The following is a 21,684-nucleotide window of genomic DNA, read 5'->3' on the forward strand; positions in this document are numbered from 1 at the left end:
TAGCTTTTCCTTCTGCCAGTTTTAATGCAACTGATAATTTCCCCACCGTTACAATACTCCACAGTGTGTTTAGCCAATTTATTTATTATTTATTTATCATTGATTACATCTGTATCCCACCTCTCTTCCAAGGAGTTCAAGATGGTATGCATACTTATCCCTCCCATTTTATCCTCACAACAAACCTGCAAGGTAGGTTAGGCTGGGAGGCAGTCACTAGCTCAAGATCACCACCCAGTGAGCTTTATGGCCAAGTTGGGATTTGAAACCTGGTCTGATCAAAAGAAAGTTATCAAAGGTTTGTACACAAAATCCCCATTTTGTAGACAAAATCCTCATTTTCTCCATCCCATATACTGAGAAGAGCCAACTGCAGAGTGAGAGTCACATAATTGTTTGCATTTACAGCAGATAAATGCTTTGTAGCATTTATTCAGGCAAATATCACAGTCCAATATGAAACAATGTGAGGGCAATCCCAGCACAGGTATATGTAAGAAAAACCTAACTTCACAGCCTCTCCAGCAGTTATAGCCCTAAGAGCCAGAAATATGTGCCAGGCACAGAGAGGTAAGATCCCACTGACGGATCCAATTTAAATGGCATTCTCTGGCCATTGCAGAAATTGATTTAACTAGTTGCTTATCCCATATATCAGTGCAGCACTCATGTGTGATAGACTGCTCAATATCACATTTCCAAAGCAGTTTCAGAGAAAATAAAAAGAGCTGGTTGTTTCATCATTTTATAAAGAATATATTTTTGGGACCAGACCCTTAGTACTGTGTTCATATTCTAGCATCAAGAGCTCAAAGCTGCTGAGCTCTCTCAGTGCTATATCTTTGCTTGATTTATTGCTGATAAAATGACTGTCAAGAATGTGAAGTTAATTGACATGCATGCCTTGAGGTTTCATGGGAAGTCCCTCTATGGATAAAGGTGTTTGTATTTATAAAGATCTCTTACTTGGTGCAAGCTTCTATCATGCCAGTCCCTAAGCTGGACAAATTCACTGTATATGGGTAGTAGAAAGACTGCCACAGGACCAAAGGAAGACACAGAGAGAACCTTCTGACAATAAGAGCTGTTTGACAGTAGAACAGTCTCCCTCAGGAGATTGTGGACTCCCCTTCCTTGGAGGTTTTTAAGCAGAGGTGGGATGGCCATCTGTCATGGATGCTTTAGCTAAGATTCCTGCGTTGCAAGGGGTTGGACTAGATGACCCTGGGGGTTACCTTCCAACTCTACAATTCTATGACCCAGGGCTGGATTAAGACCTTTAGAAGTCCTAACCAATGAAAAGATTATTTTTAACCCCCCCCAACCTGTGTAATTCAAAATTTAATGTATTTAATGTATTTTTAATCTTTGTTGGAAGCCGCCCAGAGTGGCTGGGGAAACCCAGCCAGATGGGTGGGGTACAAATAATAAAAATTAAAAATAAATAAAAACAATACTAAACCATGAAATACAATTTTATTTTTCAAAATGACACAAAACTGACGTGTGCTGAAGTGTACATGCACAGATGCCACGTGTAACACAGGACAGGATCTGGCTTCCTTACTCTGGTTCGATTTACATTAGTGGGGCGTCCCCTGGTTTATTTCAGGATGAGTAATAAAAAGAGAACAGAAAAATGGGGGGAGATTTCGTTTACAATTCTGGTTTCCCCCACAATGCCTACTTTAGTGTTTTCCTTTTCGAAATATCAAATGTCAAGCTTTTTGCAAAGTTTCTCATTTTGGGGGTGGGGTTGCCCTAAGCACGTGCTCAGTCTGCCTGTTGGGTAATCCAGCTCTGGAGAGACCCCTTCCATGAAACTGTCTCTCCACTCCTTCCAAACCAAAACAGTAGTTTTGGTAAACTGATTTCAGATCCAGTCTAAACTGCAGAGTTAATTCAGAATTAAGATTCTGCTTTCTTCTTTGGTTAATTCCATTCCCAGCCGTGGTCTCTGCGTTGCATTGTGTAGAAAGGCCTCCTCTTTTCCTTCCTGCTTCATTGGAACAACCACAAGCAGAAACACTCTGAGGATGCCATCATGGCAGCAAAATACCGCACACAGTATTTAGAAATCTGCTTTCTGATCAGCTAACCCAGTTCCGCTCCAGACAAGCAGTTGGCCAAATACGTTCTCTTTCTGGTGGCTGACTTCCTTTTTTCTCCTCTTCTGCTTTAACAGCTACCAAGCTAGCTGCCCCTCCGCCACTCTCAACCAACCCAGCTACTGGCGTCTGCTAATAACCAGCCATGAACTCCGGACAGTCTTCCCACCTCTTGGGCTGCCTCTTGATGTTTGCGGCTGCTCTGGCCACAGATCAGATGCCAAGGCTAACCTTCCGGAAAGGTGAGTAACTCGAAGGACAGGGATAGCAGCACCCAGGGGGAGATACTGAAAGGGGGCTTTGAAAGAGAACGAGGGAGATTTGGAAGAGGGAAGGCAACCTGGGTTGAGATGAGTGTTTTCAATGATTGAACTGCTTATGAATGCAAGCTTGGAAATGAGTACTGAGAGCTGAATTTCCACACAGGGTTTGAGTAGAGTTCTTTCCAAAAACCAGACCAAGCATGAGTAGGTTTCTAGTCCTCATGGTGGCAAAGATAGGCTTGCAACTGCAGCAATGACACTCAGTTCTGCCGTACTTGTCTTATGACTTGCCCTCTCCCTCACTGAAGCGGCCTCCCAGAACACCTCCTCAAAACTCACCTTTGGATTTTTAGGGTTCTATCCAACGAAGGCTGTGCCAACATTGCCGCCTTAGATTGCTGTGAAGTTGTTTGTTCCTCTGGGGCATTTCACGGCTCTTTCTCCTCTAGCTGTTTGCATCAGCACGTTCACATCATTAGCGCGTCAGATTCATTTCTGTTTGTTTACATACCACAGGGGCATTGACAGCAGAGATGTCTTTTCCCTATGCATAGTTCCCATAGTTCCCTGTGAAGAGGGACTGATCATTAACTGCTCTTGAGAACTGTAGCTCTGTGAGGGGAATAGGGGTCTCCTAACAACTCTCAGCACCCTGTACAAACTACGGCTCCCAGAATTCTTTGGGGGAAGCCTTGACTGTTTAAAGGGGTGTCACAGTGCTTTAAATGTACTGTGTGAATGTAGCCTGACATTATCCTTGAAGGCCAAGCCTCTGTCACAGTGGGAGGACAGAGGTTTGGCTCTCCAGAAGGGGGGCAAACAGGCCAGGCTAAACTGCCACTGGCTCCCCTTCTTCGCTTGGGCCTTGCAGCTCAGGCTTGACTCATATGTCAGCAGAGCAGCGTGGGATGTCTTCTTTCCATGGCACTGCTAAGACACTTATTTCTAAAAACCATATTAGGGCAATGTCTTTATTAGCCCAACTGAAGTGTCCTCACAAAACATTCTGGGGCACGATGTATGTGCTCTTCCAATGAGCAATCAGTTGAGGGGCACATTTAAAAAACGAAGGAACGTGCTTAAAATGGCCTCCCCTTCTAACACAATTAGGTAACATAGGCCCCACTGATACCATACATTTAAATTATTATTTATTATTATTATTTATTGGATTTATATGCTGCCCTATACCCACAGGGTGGTTCACAGAATAAAATCATAATATAAAACCACAAAATACATAATCAAAATAAAAACAACAACAACCCAATAACCCCCCCCAAAAAAACACATTTTAAAAGGGCATAGAATGTCAAGGGGCAGAGGGTGTTAAATCACTGACAGCAGCAGTTAAGAGGCCCTTATTGCCCACAATTTTCGCAGCTCCCTGTGAAGAGGAATGGATTGTTAAACCACTCTGGGAACTGTAGTTCTGTGAGGGGAATAGGGGCCTCCTAACAACTCTCAGCACCCTTAATAAACTATGTCTCCCAGGATTATTTAGGGGAAGCCACAACTGTTTTAAATGTATGGTGTGGCTGTGGCCAAAGAGACAGTGCCCCTGTCTAAGGCCAGCTGGCGAGTTTATGGTGTCAGAGGTCAGATTCAGACAAGGGCCGCCTTGATATTTTCACCACTACAGCCACACCACGGTTCCATATGCACCAGCTCATATGTGTCCGTGTCCATACACGTTCGTTGTGCACCAGTGTGGCATAGTGGTGACAGTGGTGAACCTGGAACAGGTTCAAATCCGTGAAGCTCAGTGAGGTGACCTTGGAGCAGTTCCCCATCTCTTTGGGAAGACCAAACTAAGGAATTTGCTGCTGTAGGATGCAATGGTGTCCCATCAGCTTTAGAAGGAGGCTGGGCAAATCAACAGAGGCATGAGAGTCTCTTCCTAGGAGCCGAGGTTCCTTTGGCCCCTCCAATAAAATATTTGAGGTGGCCAGCCCTCCCCTCCCGAAGTTGATGTGTTTTGTGATTGATTATGCAGAGCAGGGCTTACCTGGCCTCCCCAATATTTTATTCAAGTTGGCACCTCTGTGTAGAGGATAAGGTTATTGAAGGGTCCAATCCCGATGGCTTTGTGTTGGAGGTGGTGTGCCTTTGGTTCCCAGTTGCTGGGGAACATGAGTGGGGAGAATGGCTGCTTTTGCACTCGGGTCTTGCTTTCAAGCTCCCCAGAAGAGGCATCTGGTTGGCTGCTGTGTGCATCCAGAGAGAAAGAGAGAGATAGGCATGCATACTGCCTTGAACTCATCAATGGCTGAGGAGAAGTAATTTTTATCCCAGTCGACATCTGCATTGGATTTTACATTGTTTTTAGATATGTCTTTATTGTTAAATCACTTTGGGAAGTTTCAGGGCAAGTGTTTCCTAAATGAAATGAAATGAAATGAAATGTCATAAATGAATAGATGGTACTATTGCACACTGCCCCAATCTTGGAGCGGTGAGAGACTCCAGGCGCTTACCCAGGGTTTGATTTCTTTAGGAATGAAGGGCAGCAGAGACTGGGATGTCCTTAGGAGATATAATTTTATTCACACATATATACAAGCTGAGCATGGGGTGGAGTGGGGGTGGGGGCTCTAAGCGTTAACATCCCACCAGATCTTGCCTCCTCAGCCAAAACTCCCACATACAAATTCATGGAGGATAAGGATCCACAATACCTCTGCTCTTCCTCCATGTTTGGAGGCAACAATGGTTCTGAATCCCATAGGAAGGGAGAGGGATCTTGGGATCAGGTCCTGCCAGCAGATTTCCCACAGGCATCTGAGTGGCCACCATGGGAACAGGACAATGGACTAGATGGGCCACTGGCCTGTTCCAGCAGGCTCTGCTTGTGTCCATATGTTCTTACACAAAGCCCTTCCATTGGCTTATTGTTCCTTTTCCTAGGATGATGGTGGCATCCAGCTGGGTGAGGGGGGTGGCGGAAATGCCCAGGTTCGCCTGGCTACTTCATTATATATTTTTAGGCGACAGGCATAAACATTCCTCTTCAACCAGGCCTTTGGCTGATTGACATCCTACAGCCTTTTAATTGTATCTGTGGGGTGGGAGCTATTGTTTTGTTGTTTTGATTTAATTATTTACTGTGTTTTATCTTGTGATTTTATTCTGTGAACCACCCTGAGATCTTTTGATGAAGGGCAGTATATAAATAAAATAATTAACACAATACCTGGAGAGCATCATCACCAGGTTGCTGAGGAGAATGCTTTACCGGCCATGTGAAGCCATGGATCTGGTCTGACTAGTTCAGCTCACATTGGGTTTCTTGGAGCAGACTCCATTGAGATGAATGGACATGACCAACGTTGCTCCATGAATTTCAGCAGATCTGCTCTGAGTAGTGCTAGCAGTGGCCCCAATCCTCTGCCTACACACTCATTGCTCATACAGATGCATGTTTGTGGTACGCAAGTGAGCAGAGGGGCTTCCTTCCTCCACACTGGCTTAATTTAGCAGCCCACAGCTCTGGCCACTGAACTGCTCTGTGCAAAGGAAACTTATCAAGCGGCCGGAGGGTGGGAGGAAGACGGAGTGGTGGCAGCAGTTCCTTTGTCAACCCAAAATAGAGCCGGTGTGGTAAAAGCAGCATCTTCCGGCAGTAATTACTCGGACATCTGTGCTGCCGACGTGTAGGAAACAAACAGCAGCTGCTGCCTCTCCAGCCCATTGATTCCTTCTCTCCGATCGTTTTTTGCCGTGAGATGGAGACTGGAGTGGGTCAGAAAGAGAAAAGTGGGCAGGGGCTGGCTGTGGACTAGAGAGGAAGCTGCCGCAGACTAAGTCCAACCCTGTACCATGGAGCTATGGCTCTTCCCCTCCAAATCAAGCAAGGTTCTAGACCACATGTTTCTGAATAAAGGGCTGCTTTTAATAAGAAGCTGCCTTGCACAAAATCAGACTATTGCTCCGTCTAGTTGTCAGGACTGTCAAGACAGACTAGTAGTGGCTCTCCATGGTTTCAGGCAGTGGTCTTTTCTGGCCCTACCTGGAGATGCTGGAGATTGAAGCTGGAACCTTGTGCATTCAAAGCAGATGTTCGGTCATCACACTTTGACGCCCCCCTCCCCCACCCAACCTGGACCTAGGGAAACTCCATGGAGGCTGTCCAATGCAAACTAAGTGCACTTAAACCTCTGGAAGCCAATGTACACAAGACCGTTTCAGGCCTAGGGCCAAAATTCTTGTGAGTTTTTTGGGAGGGGGGAGGGAGGGAAGGACCCTAAAAATACACTTGTGCATGGGTGGGTGTCGGGGAGAGGGGTTTTTTTATTTAATTTAAATGTGGGTTACATAATCTGAACTTCCAACTCAAACTAAATCCTCAAAGTGGAGATTAATATATATATATCATTGTGCACACACCTCCAGAGCATGAGAAATTTTGGGAAGGACCTTGGCTCGATGGGAGAGCATATGTGTTTAGCCAACTGAAGGTCCCAGGCTTTAAAACCCTGATATCTCCAAGTAGTGCTATGAGGGATCCCATCTGAAACCCAGGATTGCTGCTTCCAGTCAAGTAAATAGGATGAATGACCGGTCCAGATGGATGATTGGGCAGGTCCAGTATAAGGAATCTTCCTATTTACAGTAAATCAGCCTTTTTGTTCAGAAACGTGGACTAGAAACATACCGTACTTTATTTTGAGGGGATGGACCCCATAGTTCTGGGGCTGAGCATCTAATACCTCCACTGCATGCAGAAGCTCCTAGTTTCAATCCCTGGCATTTACAGTACTTGCAAAGCTAGGAACATCACTTGTCTGGAATTCTGGATAGATGATGATGATGGTGATGATGATGATGCAGTTTGGATAGTCCTGAGATAGATGGAACATGGAACAATGGTCTTCCTAAGTTGCTATGCCTTTGGGAAGGGCCACACAGCTCAGGAGTAAAGCATCTGCTCTGCATTCAGAAAGTCCCATCTTCAATGCCCAGCATCTCCAAGTATTGCTAGGAAAGAAATGCTGCCTGAAACCTCAGAGAGCCACTGCCAGTCATTGTAGGCCATGCTGAGCTAGATAGACTAATGGTCAGACAGACTCAGTATAAGACAGCTTCCCATTTTCCTAAATTCCAGTGGTGCTGCACTTACGCAGGCTTGGTGCCCTTTGGAATGAGGCAGCTGGGGGCTCGCTGCCAGTTTATAACTCTGAGAGCCATTTACAGATATACTAGTTGTGTGGAGGGGATGGAGGCACCCAGCCAATGTCTGCTGCTCCCATATCAGACTTTAGGGTGACCGCCAGCACCCTAAGAACCCCGAACTCTGCTCTCCGTGTCTGTTCTCAGTCTGGACCGTCTTCCCTTTGCACAGACCCCTGGAGGACCCCAGCTTTTCAGATGGCAGGAGAAGAGCTGCTTCAGAACATTAAAAATAGGAATGGTCCTGTATCCAGAAACAATTGGCTAGCAATTTAGTTCCCATGGCAACATATTTGCCAGGCTATTGACACTCTGTCAAATCCAGGTGTTGCCTCAGGATATTGCTGCACTCATAGCCCTGCTCACATAACAACATGTGTGTGCTTGTATGCATATTTTATTCGAGAATTTTTTCCATATAGACATAACATACATAAACATACAAAGACAAAAACAAAACAAAAAAAACATGTACCATTTCATATCCTAATTTCTTGTACCTTTCTTCCCCGACTTCCTCATGCCTCCCTTTTCTGTATTCCAAATTCTTATCGATTACTCAGCAAATCTTCCCTTATTTTAATTTAGATTTAAACTAATCTTCCTTATTCTCCTTGTCTTAACCATTGCTAATAGTAACCATTTACTTTCCAGTCCAACATCATTCTAACTTTCATTAACTTTGTAATATTTCTTTAAATAGTCCTTGAATTTTTTCCATTCTTCTTGCGCTGCTTCTCTTCCCTGGTTTCGGATTCTGCTCGTCATTTCTGCCAAGCCCATGTAGTCTATCACCTTCATCTGCCATTCTTCCAGTGTGGGTAGCTCTTGCGTCTTCCAGTACTTCGCAATAAGTATTCTAGCTGCTGTTGTAGCATACATAAAGAAAGTTATATCCGTCTTTAACACCCCTTGGCCGACAATACCCAAGAGAAAGGCCTCTGGTTTCTTGGAGAAAGTATATTTAAATACCTTTTTAAGTTCATTATAGATCATTTCCCAGAATGCCTTAATCTTCAGGCAAGTCCACCAAAGATGAAAAAATGTACCTTCAGTTTCTTTACATTTCCAACATTTATTGTCAGGCAAATGGTAAATCTTTGCAAGCTTGACTGGGGTTATGTACCACCTATATATCATTTTCATAATATTTTCTCTTAAGGCATTACATGCCGTAAATTTCATCCCGGTGGTCCACAACTTTTCCCAATCAGCAAACAAAATATTATGACCAATGTCCTGAGCCCATTTAATCATGGCTGATTTAACCGTTTCATCTTGTGTATTCCATTTCAGCAGCAAATTGTACATTTTTGACAAGTTCTTAGTACTGGGTTCTAACAGTTCTGTCTCCAGTTTTGATTTTTCCACCTGGAAGCCAATTTTACTGTCCAGTTTAAACGCTTCATTTATTTGGTGATAGTGCAACCAATCTCTCACCTTCCCTTTTAATTTCTCAAAACTCTGCAATCTCAGTTTGTCCCCTTCCTTTTCCAAAATTTCCCAGTATCTTGGCCACTTGGACTCCATATTTAACTTTTTAACTGCCTTAGCTTCCATTGGCGACAGCCACCTTGGAGTTTTATTTTCCAGCAAGTCTTTATATCTAACCCAGACATTTAATAGTGCTTTTCTGACAATATGATTTTTAAAACTTTTGTGTGCTTTAACCTTGTCATACCACAAATATGCATGCCACCCAAAAATATTGTTAAAACCTTCCAGATCCAAAATGTCTGTGTTTTCAAGAAGCAGCCATTCTTTCAGCCAGCAGAAAGCTGTCGCTTCATAGTACAATTTAAAGTCTGGCAGGGCAAACCCCCCTCTTTCCTTTGAGTCCGTTAATATCTTAAATTTAATTCTGGGCTTTTTGCCCTGCCAGACAAATTTAGATATGTCTTTTTGCCACTTCTTGAAACAATCCACTTTATCCATTATTTGCAATGCTTGGAACAAAAACAACATTCTTGGCAATACATTCATTTTTATAACTGCAATTCGGCCTAACAAGGAAAGCTTTAAATTAGACCAAATTTCCAAATCTTTTTTCACTTCTCTCCAAGTTTTTTCGTAATTATCTTTAAACAGATTCACATTTTTAGCTGTCATATTTATACCCAAATATTTCACTTTTTTAACCACAGTCAACCCTGTCTCGTTCTGAAACCTTTCTTTTTCTACCTGTGTCAAATTTTTCTCCAAAACCTTTGTCTTTGACTTATTCAATTTAAATCCTGCCATTTGACCAAACTCTCGAATTATTTCCAAGACTCTTTTCGTGCTAGCTTCTGGCTCTTGCAATGTAAGTACTAAATCATCTGCAAATGCTCTCAATTTATATTGTTTAGCTCCGACCTGAATCCCTTTAACCAACTGGTCCCTCCTAATCATATTAAGCAAAACCTCCAGGACCGATATAAAAAGTAGTGGGGAGATAGGGCACCCCTGACGTGTCCCTTTTTCAATCTTGAACTCTTCTGTAACCACATTATTTACAATTAATTTTGCTTTCTGTTCAGAGTATATTGCACCTATACCATTCTCAAACCCTTGGCCTACCCCCATCCCCCGGAGGTTCTTCAACATAAAACTCCAAGAAATGTTATCAAAGGCTTTCTCGGCGTCCACAAAAATCAAAACCGCCTTAGTGTTTATATTCACTTCCAACTTTTCCAAAATGTCAATTATATTCCTTACATTGTCCGACAAATGCCTTTTCGGGAGAAAGCCCGCTTGGTCCCCATGAATCTCCTCCATCAAAACTCTTTTCAGTCTCTTTGCTAAAATATCAGCAAAGATTTTATAATCCACATTCAATAACGAGATGGGTCGGTAGTTTTTAAGTTGAGTCTTTTCAGTCTCTGTCTTTGGTATAAGTGTGATATAGGCCTCACTCCACGTATCAGGTGCCCTTCTCCCCTCCATAATCTCATTACAGACTTCCTTCAAAGGTTGTATCAGTCCTTCCTTCAAAACTTTATAATATTTAGAAGTCAGTCCATCCGGCCCGGGGGATTTGCCCAGCGTCATGCCTTGAATGGCATCTTCTATTTCTTGTGCTGATATCTCCTGGTTCAAAATTGTTTTACTTTCCTACGAAACCTTTTTCAGCCCATTTTTCTCGAGGAATTGTTGTATATCCATTTTAAAAATGTTCCCAAAAATCTCACTTGGATTTTCTTGCTAGATTTCTTCTTTCTGAAGGGATACCCAGGAATTACCCCTTGTTCTTTTAATTTTAATTAAAAACCCTGAAGCTTGTAATGTTCCTGTGCAGAAGCTGTCTCATACCATTGTTCCATCTAGCTCAGTATCATCTACACTTGACTAGCAGCAACATTCCCAGGATTTCAGGCAAGGGTGTTTCTCAGCCCTACCTGGAGATGCTGTCAGAGATTGAATCTGGGACCTTCTGCATGCAAGGCAGATGATCTGCCACTGAGCTACATCTCTCAATTTGTGCTACCCCTCACTGCCTTGCCATGCTGTTGATGTGCATGTAGGCTTTAAGAAAATATTGCAAGGTTGCAATCTCAATGGGATTGTGTGCACAAGTGCTTAAAATTCTATTTTGTGTTGAGTTTATGCAAGTCCACAGGAGTGTATGTGTACACATCAGTAAAATACATGCAAGAAATGCACAGTCACACCAGGTTTGCTTCTTTGCAGTGTTTTGGTGGATCAGTCCATACTTGTGTGATGTTACTATAGCAAAGAGCAATGAGAAATGCAAATTGGACTGTTTTTCTCCAATTATGGAATTAATTTTAGGACATCTCCAACTTAAATCAGAATCCAGGTGGACTGGAAGGCTGAGCAGAGTCATCTCACTGGCTCTGCTCAGAAAGGAGGAGAAGGGGTCCGTCTGCTCCATTGCTAGAAAAGTCAAGAAGAACTAAAAGCTAAATCGAAAAGGGAGCTCTTATCTCTGTTTCTATATGTTGGGAGGGGGTGCATGCTTCTAGGTGTGCTTGGTCCCCAAACCAACCACTGCAGCCCTTGGTGCCTCCAAAAGTTTGCCTACCCTTGCTCTTGCAGGCCAGCTCATTGTTTTAATTCTAATCTGAACTGTATCTCACCACTTCCTTCCTCTAAGGTTGTGGTGGGTTTTCATTCAGAGAAGTACTGACAGTTTCAGCTCGGAGTGAATATTGCTGCAGATGTTGGCAAGTATTGTTGGTGTGTTCATTGGCTGAAGGGCCCGAACGGATGCATGGGCAGCTAGAGACCCCGGGGCACAAATATAGCCCCAGTGGCTTCCACTGGAACCTAGGAACTTGCCTTCTATAAATTCATCTGATTCAGTATTGTCTGCCCTAACTACCAGCAGCTCCCCTAGGGTTGCACATGGGGGTCGTCGTCCCCCCCCATCTTGCTTGGAAATGCCATGGGACGAACCTTCTGCACATAGAAAAGATGCTCTACCACTGAGTTATAGACCTTTTCATTTGGATCTTGACACAACCTGTGGGAAAGGACCGTAGCTCAGTGGGAGAGCCCTTGCAAGCAGAAGGTCCCAGGTTCAATCCCCAACATCCTCCGGGTAGGACTAGGAGAGGCCCTGCCTGAAACTCTGTAGAGTCATTGCCATCCACCGTAGACAATGCTGAGATAGATGAGCCATCTCTGTCTAAGTAGGCTCCCTATGTCTCTGTGTCCTTGTGCATAGTCCCGATCCCAAGCAAATGTAACTCTGACAAAAGTGTTCAGGAAGCCATAGAAAGCTTGTGGCGATATGTTACTGTTTGGGGTGGGGGCTGCCTAACTGGGGAGGGGGTAGTCACATAGATTCTGTTAACAATGTTCTCCCTATATACCCCTTTCCTGCTGCAAAGTCCAAGTGTTCTAACTTTGCATTTCCTAACCCCTACCCTTGATAAATCACTCTCTCCCTTTATTTATTTGCTTCCTAGATTCTAGGTTGGAAACCTCCAACCAAATTTCCTGGGCAGCTGTTTTGCCCATCTTTGCCTTTGGAGGGGGGGGACTTAGCATATAAGTTATCATAGAATCGTAGAGTCAGAAGGCACCATGAGGATCATTTAGTCCAACCCCCTGCAATGCAGGGATTTGCATCTGTCCCATACAGGGATGGAATCCGCAACCGTGGCTTTATCAGCACCATGCTCTAACCAGCTGAGCTGGCATAGTGGCGTCAATGCATCTTGTCCTTACTGCTGGTGCATGGAAATGCTTGGGCAGTGAAGTAGGATGCTGGCCCTGCCCTCACTTCTCCATCAGGTCACCATGGCTCTGCAAAGTTAAATGGGTAATTCCCAACTTGTCTGTGGGCCCAAAGGGCCCCCTCTAAAAAAGGACGAACCTATTCCCGGATTCTGCCTTTCCGCCTACAGCCCATCAACCACCATTGGGGCATGTGGTTAATCCTGCCCTGTGCGTGCATCGGGTGCAGCCAAATTCTGTTGCAGCATTTCCTGTGCGCAGAGGAGGAGGCCCACAGTGACTGTGGTAGAGATGGATGCAAAATTCAATTCCGTTCACATTTAAAGGCCAGCTGACCTAATCTGAACTTTCTGAAATGAGATGTGAACCAAAAGGCAGCCATCATTTGAAATTCGCACTTAGCCGAATTTTGCTATTTATTTTCTCTTTACATTTATATCCCACCTTCCTCCGAGGAGCCCAAGATGTGACATACATAGTTCTCTTCATCCCCATGTTATCTTCACAAGAACCCTGTGAGGTAGGTTAGACTAAGAGTGAGTGACCAGCCCAGGTTCACCCAGCAAGCTTCATGGCTGAGTGGGGATTTGAACCCTAGTTCCTTAGTCCAACACTCTAACCACTTCACACCACACTGGCTCTTGGGAATATAGTTCTCCAGCCAAGTAATGTGTACAAAAAGGCACACAGTAGTGTATAATGTCAACATAAATGCCTATACTGTTGAAAATAACAAACAAAATGCATTGTATGAGGGAAGTTTGCTTGCAAAAGTGTGTACATTAGACCAGACTGCAAAAATGTGTTTATTAGGAGATATGCACACTAAAATGCTGATTAACTTCTGTGAATATTTTTTTAAAATCTGCAAATTGCTGTGGAAATGTGGAAAAGTAAACAGTGTGGTGCATCATGTTTTGCCGCCTGAGGCAAAAAGGGAAGGTGCTGCTACTGCCACCTTGCTGCCTCCCTTACCTGAGTCACAGGGCAGTGCCTGTGAAGTGGCAGTGGCAGGTTCTGGCGATATCTTGCCGGAAGCTTCCACCACTGCTGCCACCACTTCTCTGTCACTGGCAGGGGTGGGCGGGACGCTCTTGGGGGCACGGCCTCAGCATGCCTCATGGGTGGCCCAGCCCTGAAAGGAAATTTTAAGATTGGAAGAATTGGAAACTTAGAGAACAAAAATGACAGATTTGCCCAACTCTCACCTGGGATAGCTTCTTTCCAAACAGAAATCACACAAAGAAGCACTTGTTTTCAGAAAAAGAGCTGAGTAAAGAAAGGAGGGGTTTGACCTGAGGGAGGAAGGAAGCCTAATGGAGCCCTTATGAGCATGTTTCGGTTAACTATCAAGCCATTTCCTGATGGCAGGAGGCAGGGTGTTAATTATAGGAAATGGATCTCATTCAGGACATGTTACTTTAAAAGGGACTGTCAAGATTGCAAGCACACATTTTACTCAAACTCAGTTTCCTGTTAAGCTACTGAAGAGTTTGGGGTGATGATCTAATTTCACTGCATTCAGGGCCGTCTTACCCATAGGCCGTAGTGGTGCGGGGTGCCAGGGTGCCAGGCTCTCAAGGGCACCAGGCCAGAAGTCTGGGGCCCGAGAGCTGGAGTCTGGAGAAGCAGCCATAGCAGCGGGCGATGGCCAGGGGAGAAGAGGGGAGCCCCAGGCCCCCCGAGGCCTCGCCACCCAGAAATGGCACCCCACGAGGCCGAGCGCGAGGCCGGTGGCGGGAGTTCCCCGCGCCTTCCTCTGCTGTGTTTGCCCTGGCTGGGCCTGGCCTTGGCACTGGTGGTGGCCTTGCTGGCCGCAAAGTACTATCGGGACTTGGTGGTGGCCCAGCGGCAGATACTGGCGGAGGGAACCTCGCCACAGGGGATGGAGAAATATTTGCGAGGCGTCTGCAGGGAGTGATACTGGAAGTCGGGGCTTCTTGGGGGGCAGTGAAAGGGAGAATGAGCAGAGTCAGGGCTGGTCTCGTGTGGCTGAGAAGTTGGCGGGCAAAAAAAGGCATTTCGGGGGTGCCTTTTGTTTTGCGTTTGGGGAGCCTTTTTGTTTTGCAATCTGTGTATAGTGCAGCCCCGGAGCTGCCTGTTCAGAAAGGAAGCCTTGTGACTTCCAAGTAAAGTGTGTATCGCATTGCAACTTCACAGTGCCGTCCTCTCCCAAGTCCCGTGTGGGATTCTTCAGCGGGATATCCCAGTGAATAGGCTGGTAGCCTGAGGTTTGCGATTGTCCATGTGCTTGGGAGCAAGTCCACTTGAATACCACGGGGTGCCCTTTTGCGTAGACATGCATACGCTTGCAATGTAAATATACCTCACGTAGCATTTAATGAATGTAGGCAATTAACAGCCACAGGGATGGGATCACCGTCATTGCACATCTTCCATAACATTAGTCATCCAATGAAGCACGATGGTGGGAGATTCATAGGCACAAATTTATTCACCCTGTACAATCCAGATGTTGTTGAACTACAACTCCCACCAACCCAAGCCATCGGATTTGGGGGCTGGTAGGAGCTGATGCGAATTGTACTCCAACAACATAATATGGGGTGCGCCACAATATCTGCCCCTGTGGTACATAGTTGAACTATGAGATTTGTTGCCACAAGCTGTGATGATGGCTACAGGCTTAGATGATGTGTGTGACATGTTCATGAAAGGCATGTTGTGGCTGTTAGCTATAACGGCTACCTAGAAACCTCTGTGTTTGTCCGAATGCCAGTTGCTGGGGTGGCTGTCTTATCATGGTTGTGGGCTTCCTAGAGTATTTGGTGTGTGATGCAGAACTAGATTTAAGTATTTCCAAGTGGGAAGTGCCAGGTGCTGCCCAGGAATTCGAGGAAAACAAAAGTCCTTTGGAGGTTTTTAAGCAGGGGTTGGATGGCCATCTGTCCTGGATGCTTTAGCTGAGGTTCCCGCATTGCAGAGGGTTGGACTAGATGACTCTTGTGTTTTTTTTTAAATGAATATTTATTAGATTTTCCAATTTTGTATAAACACAAAAAAGAGAGAAAGAAAAATATTAAAAACAATTCAGTTTCAATAACAGTTTTTCAATCACATATTTCTTTGACTTCCTCATACCTCCCCTTCTTGTTCTCTAGTTCACCTTATTAATTCAGCAAATCCTAATCTCTTAACATTCCTTTTAAAATAAAACCTTATTTTCCATTCAGCTTTTTTTTTTAATTTAATAACATAAACCATTATAATCCCCATTATCTTTATCATAACAGCTAGTCCCCACCAAAGTTCAAACCAACATCTTTTCAAAATTCATTAATTTTATAATATTTCTGTAGATAGTCCTTAAATTTCTTCCAGTCTTCTTCTGCTGACTTTTCTCCCTGGTCACGGATTCTGCCGGTCATTTCTGCCAGTCCCATACAGTCGATCAACTTCATCTGCCATTCTTCCAGAGTGGGTAGATCCTGAGTCTTCCAGTGCTTTGCTATAAGTATTCTTGCTGCCGTTGTAGCGTACATAAAGAAAATTCTGTCTTTCTTTGGCACCAAATGGCCGACTATGCCCAAGAGAAAAGCCTCTGGTTTTTTCAAGAAGGTATACTTAAGTATCTTTTTCATTTCATTATAAATCATTTCCCAGAAGGCCTTAATCTTTGGGCACGTCCACCATAGGTGAAAGAACGTACCTTCAACTTCCTTACATTTCCAGCATTTATTATCGGGCAAGTGATATATTTTTGCAAGCTTGACTGGGGTTATGTACCACCTGTATATCATTTTCATAATATTCTCTCTTAAGGCATTACATGCCGTGAATTTCATACCTGTGGTCCATAACTGTTCCCAATCAGCAAACATGATGTTATGTCCAAGACCTTGTGCCCATTTAATCATAGCTGACTTAACCGTTTCATCCTGTGTATTCCATTTCAGCAGCAAGTTATACATTTTTGACATGATTTTAGTTTTAGGTTCTAGCACTTCTGTTTCTAATTTAGATTTTTCCACCTGGAAGCCAATTTTCCTGTCCAAATTGTATGCCTCCCTTATCTGAAAATAATGTAACCAGTCTCGGACTTTGTTTTTTAATTTCTCAAAACTCTGCAATTTCAGTCTATCTCCTTCTTGCTCCAAAATTTCCCAATATTTTGGCCAACTGGCCTCCATATTGAGTTTTTTCTGAGCTTTCGCTTCCATTGGTGACAACCACCTTGGGGTTTTGTTTTCCAGTAAATCCTTATATCTAATCCAAACATTAAACAAAGATCTCCTAACAATGTGATTTTTAAACGCTTTGTGAGCTTTAACCTTGTCATACCACAAATATGCATGCCATCCAAAAACATTGTTAAAACCTTCTAAGTCCAAAATGTCTGTGTTTTCAAGAAGCAGCCAGTCTTTCAACCAGCAGAATGCTGCTGACTCATAATAGAGTCTGAAGTCTGGCAGGGCGAAGCCACCCCTTTCTTTTGCATCAGTTAAAATCTTATATTTTATCCTAGGCTTCTTGCCCTGCCAGACAAATTTCGAAATATCTTTCTGCCACTTCTTAAAACATTCCATCTTGTCCACAATTTGTAATGTTTGAAACAAAAACAACATTTTAGGCAATACATTCATCTTTATAGCTGCTATTCGACCCATCAAGGAAAGCTTCAAATTTGACCATATTTTGAGATCTTTTTTCACTTCTGACCAGCATTTCTCATAATTATTTTTAAATAAGTTCCCATTTTTAGATGTCATGTTAATCCCCAGATATTTCACCTTCCTCACCACAGACAGACCTGTTTCATTCTGAAATTTCTCTTTTTCAAACAATGTCATATTTTTCTCTAAAACCTTAGTTTTGGTCTTATTCAATTTAAATCCTGCCACCTGACCAAATTCTTGAATTAGTTCTAAAACTCTTTTAGTACTAGATTCTGGCTCCTGTAACGTCAAAACTAGATCATCTGCAAATGCTCTCAATTTATACTGTTTAACTCCGACCTGTATACCTTTAACCAACCGGTCCCTTCTAATCATATTCAGCAAAACCTCCAGGACCGATATAAAAAGTAAAGGGGAAATTGGGCATCCTTGTCGTGTCCCTTTTTCAATCTTAAATTTTTCCGTAACCACATTATTTACAATTAATTTGGCCTTTTGTTCAGAGTATATTGCACCTATACCATTTTCAAAACCTTTGCCTACCCCCATACCCTGTAGATTCTTTTTCATAAAACTCCAAGAAATGTTGTCGAAGGCTTTCTCCGCGTCCACAAATATCAAAACAGCTTTAGTATTTATATCCACATCTAGCTTTTCCAAAATGTCGATTACATTCCTCAAATTGTCAGATATATGTCTTCCCGGCAGAAAGCCCGCTTGGTCCTTATGTATCTCTTCAATCAATACTCTTTTCAATCTCTTGGCTAAAATGTCAGCAAAAATTTTGTAATCCACATTTAATAAGGATATGGGACGGTAGTTTTTAAGTTGGGTCTTTTCAGTCTCTGTTTTCGGTATAAGTGTAATGTAGGCCTCTTTCCACGATTCTGGTGCCTTTTTCCCTTCCAAAATCTCATTGCAGACTTCCTTCAGAGGTTGTACTATCCAATCCTTCAAGGATCTATAGTATCTGGAAGTCAGTCCGTCCGGTCCCGGGGATTTGCCCAATTGCATATTTAAGATGGCACCTTCTATCTCCTGATCTGTTATTTTACAGTTCAACAATGCTTTACTTTCCTGTGAGATTTTTTGTAATCCATTTGTTTTCAAAAATCCATCGATGTCCCTTTCATTCTGTGGCCCTTGTGCGTATAATTGCTTAAAATACTTCTGGAAACAATTTCTTATCTCATTTGGATTATTTATGTCTTTTCCTTCTACTTCCAGGTTTGTAATTGTATTCAGTTTTTGTCTTTTTTTCAATTGCCATGCCAGTAATTTCCCACATTTATCCGCCGATTCAAATGTCTTCTGTCTCATTTGTTTAATTTTCCATTCTATTTCCTGATTCATCAATTCCATATATTGTGTTTGGTATATCTTTATTTCTCTCAGAATCTCTTGTGACTTTGGCTTGGCTCTCAATTTTTCCTCACCTTCTTTAATTTTCTCCAAAATTTTATCTTTTTTCTCATTTTGCCTTCTCTTTTTTAATGCATTCTGTTGTATCAAAAACCCTCTCATCACAGCTTTACTTGCGTCCCAGATTACTCTTTTCTCCACATTTGTTGGCAAATTTAATTCAAAATAGTCTTTTAAAGTCTTTTGGGCCTTGTTGTATACTTCTTCATCTCTAAATAGGGTGTCATTCATCCTCCATCTAAAGGTACCGGTTGTTGTTGACTTCATCTCCATCTTTACAGCGTTATGGTCGGAGCATGTTTTGGGGCAGATTTCCACTTTTTTTATCTTTGGAGCCATTCCTCTAGTAGTCCAGATTTGGTCAATTCTGGTCCATGTCATCTTGGCTTCAGAGAAGAATGTTCCTTCTCTCTCCAAGGGGTTCTTAGTTCTCCAAATATCGATCAAGTCCATGTTATCAGTCATTTCAAAAAAAGTTTTTGGTAGTCTACCATCTTTGGTAACTACCTGTTTTTGCGCCTTGTCCATATTGGTAGATACAACTCCATTCATGTCCCCCATCAAAATTATATTGTAGTCCATCAAGTCCATCAAAGTCTCATGCAGTTTCTTGAAAAATTCCGACTTCCCCTCATTTGGTGCATACACACCTACTATCAAAAATTTCTCCCCTTGAAAGGACTAGATGACTCTTGGGGTCCTTTCCAACGCCACAATTCAGTGATCTCCAGTGCCAGAAGCAGCATGCCTCTGAGACTGTGTGCACACCATACTTCAAAGCACATTTAACGTGCGCGCGCACTACAAGAATCCTGGGAACTGAAGGATGCTTGAAAATGCCACTCTAATGTGTAACTACAGTTAATAGGATTCTTTTTGGGTGGGCGGGTGCTTCAGAAGTGCTTTAAATGTTTGGTGTGTATGCAGCCAGAATATGAGTTACTGGGGAATGACAGAGAGAGGGCTATGGTGCTCATGTCCTGCACAAGGGCTTCCCATAAACATCTGGGATGGTCACTGTAGGAACTGAATGCTTGACTAGATAGGCTCTTAGTCTGATGCTGCAGAGCTCTTCCTGAGTGAGGATATCCCAGAATTCTTCTTGACATATAAGCATTGTTTTTAAGTGAACAGGGAAACATTACTGGTGGTTTTTCCCCTCAGTACTGTGAATGAGGTACACCACGAGGTGCCTAGCTTTGCTCAGTTGCAGACACCGGTGTCTCGGGTTGCTTTGTTGCCCTGGGCTGGGGGGCGGGCGGATCTTTGCACTCCGGCGCCGCATATGCTTAAGACAGCCCTGACTGCATTCACTTCCTCCTTATTAGAATGAAAAGTGTGGGCATTCATTGCACCTTCCTTGCTTCCCCATTTCCACATCCAGCAGCCTCAGGATGGCTGCAGCGGGCAAGGATTAGCATGGAGCAGGTTATGGCTACATGAACACTCTGCTTTTCTCATTAGGGACTCATGGTGACATATATGGTTCTCTTCCTCCCAGTTTATCCCCACAACAACCCTGTGAGGTAGGCTAGGGTGAGAGATAAGTCAAGGTCACCCAGTGAGCTTCATGGCTGAGAAGGAGTTTGAACCCAGGTCTTTGAGCTCTTAGTCTGACAACTCTAATCAACACATTTCACTGGCTCACGTGGCTGCCAAGATTTGGTTTCTTCTTTTTCTCCCCAGTATTTTTTCACTTGCTCGCCAAAAAAATGGTCACAGATCCAGACTTAGAAAATTCTCTACCCTTTGTCAAAGACAAAACTTTTAATAATAAGAATACCTAGCTGTTGCTGCTTTCAAACTTAACACTTCTCATCATTGTAATCCTACCGACACCCTTGTAAGGTAGGCCAATTATTATCCCCCATTTTTTGCACAGGGAGGTGCAACCTGTACAGGCTGTGGTCTATACTTTGAGAGTGAATACAATCAGGCAGACCAGCTAAACCAGCCCTCCTTCCTCTTTACTGCCCCTGCCACCAGAGTAGACACAGAACAGGGGGGCGGTGGCAAAGAAGCATGACCCTCTCCACCCAGCCCAGTCCCCTGATGGAGATGCAAATCTCCTGCTTTCCAGTCTTCCACTTGATTGGTTCATGAGCAGGGAGGGGGGTGATGACCTCCCCTCCTCACTGATTTGCACAGCTAAGCTGGGAAAGGGGTTGTGTGTGCTGTGTATGTGTGTGAGAGAGACAGAAAGTGGTTTGTGTGACCATGCCATCTTTTGGCCATGTCCACCCCAGAAGGCTGGCTATGGGTGGATGATGCTGCCCCACCCCCCACAAAAATTATTAGCCACCCCTAACTTTAGGGGTTACAATAATTTCTGAAGAGGTGTTCTAAAAATAAATGAACCTAACCATCTTTTCTCCTTCCTCAGGGGATTCCAGCCGAATAGTTTTCTCATTCCACCGAAAGGGGGTTCAGAATTACGACACTTTTCTCCTGAGCAAAGACAGGGCAACTCTCTATGTGGGAGCCAGAGATGCTATCCTTGCTCTTGACATCGGCAGCCCTGACTCCATCAGGCTGAAGGGTGAGGTGAGTGGGAAACGGGGATTTGGGATAACACGTGCTGGGGGTGGGTCTGGGGTGGTGTTCTGGTGATGACTGGCCTTCTGCCCCCTTTTGCATAGCTACCACCTCATCTCTTTAGAAAGCTCAACCCCCAGGGGGTGGCGATTTCTTCGAATCCCAAAGAAATACCCACAAGGAGAAGCAGGGATTTGCACCGATTCCCCTTCTCATTTCCTCAAGACCAGCGTGACTTACTTTTGCCCAGCAAAGCCTGCCGTTATAAGATCATGAACCAAAGGGTCCTAGGCTCGTGAGGGGGAAGAATGCTCTTTGAGTTTAGCCGCAAGAACAAATTTCCTAGAATTTCTTTAGACTCAGATA

General features: G+C 43.7%; 1 protein-coding gene across 16 annotated transcripts in view; it reads left to right on the forward strand.

The window, feature by feature from the left end:
- SEMA4A (semaphorin 4A) overlaps positions 1-21,684 on the forward strand; it is an 80,124-nt gene that overhangs the window by 37,386 nt on the left and 21,054 nt on the right. For all 16 annotated transcript variants that reach the window (XM_083590043.1, XM_083590030.1, XM_083590034.1 and 13 more), the window contains 2 exons: positions 2,186-2,350; positions 21,167-21,327. In XM_083590043.1, the coding sequence (XP_083446169.1) occupies positions 2,254-2,350; positions 21,167-21,327 (258 nt within the window). In that variant the 5' untranslated portion in view covers positions 2,186-2,253. The remainder of the gene's footprint in view (positions 1-2,185; positions 2,351-21,166; positions 21,328-21,684) is intronic.

This window comes from Podarcis filfolensis (genome assembly GCF_964270895.1).
Source record: "Podarcis filfolensis genome assembly, chromosome: 16".
NCBI classification, from domain to species: domain Eukaryota; kingdom Metazoa; phylum Chordata; class Lepidosauria; order Squamata; family Lacertidae; genus Podarcis; species Podarcis filfolensis.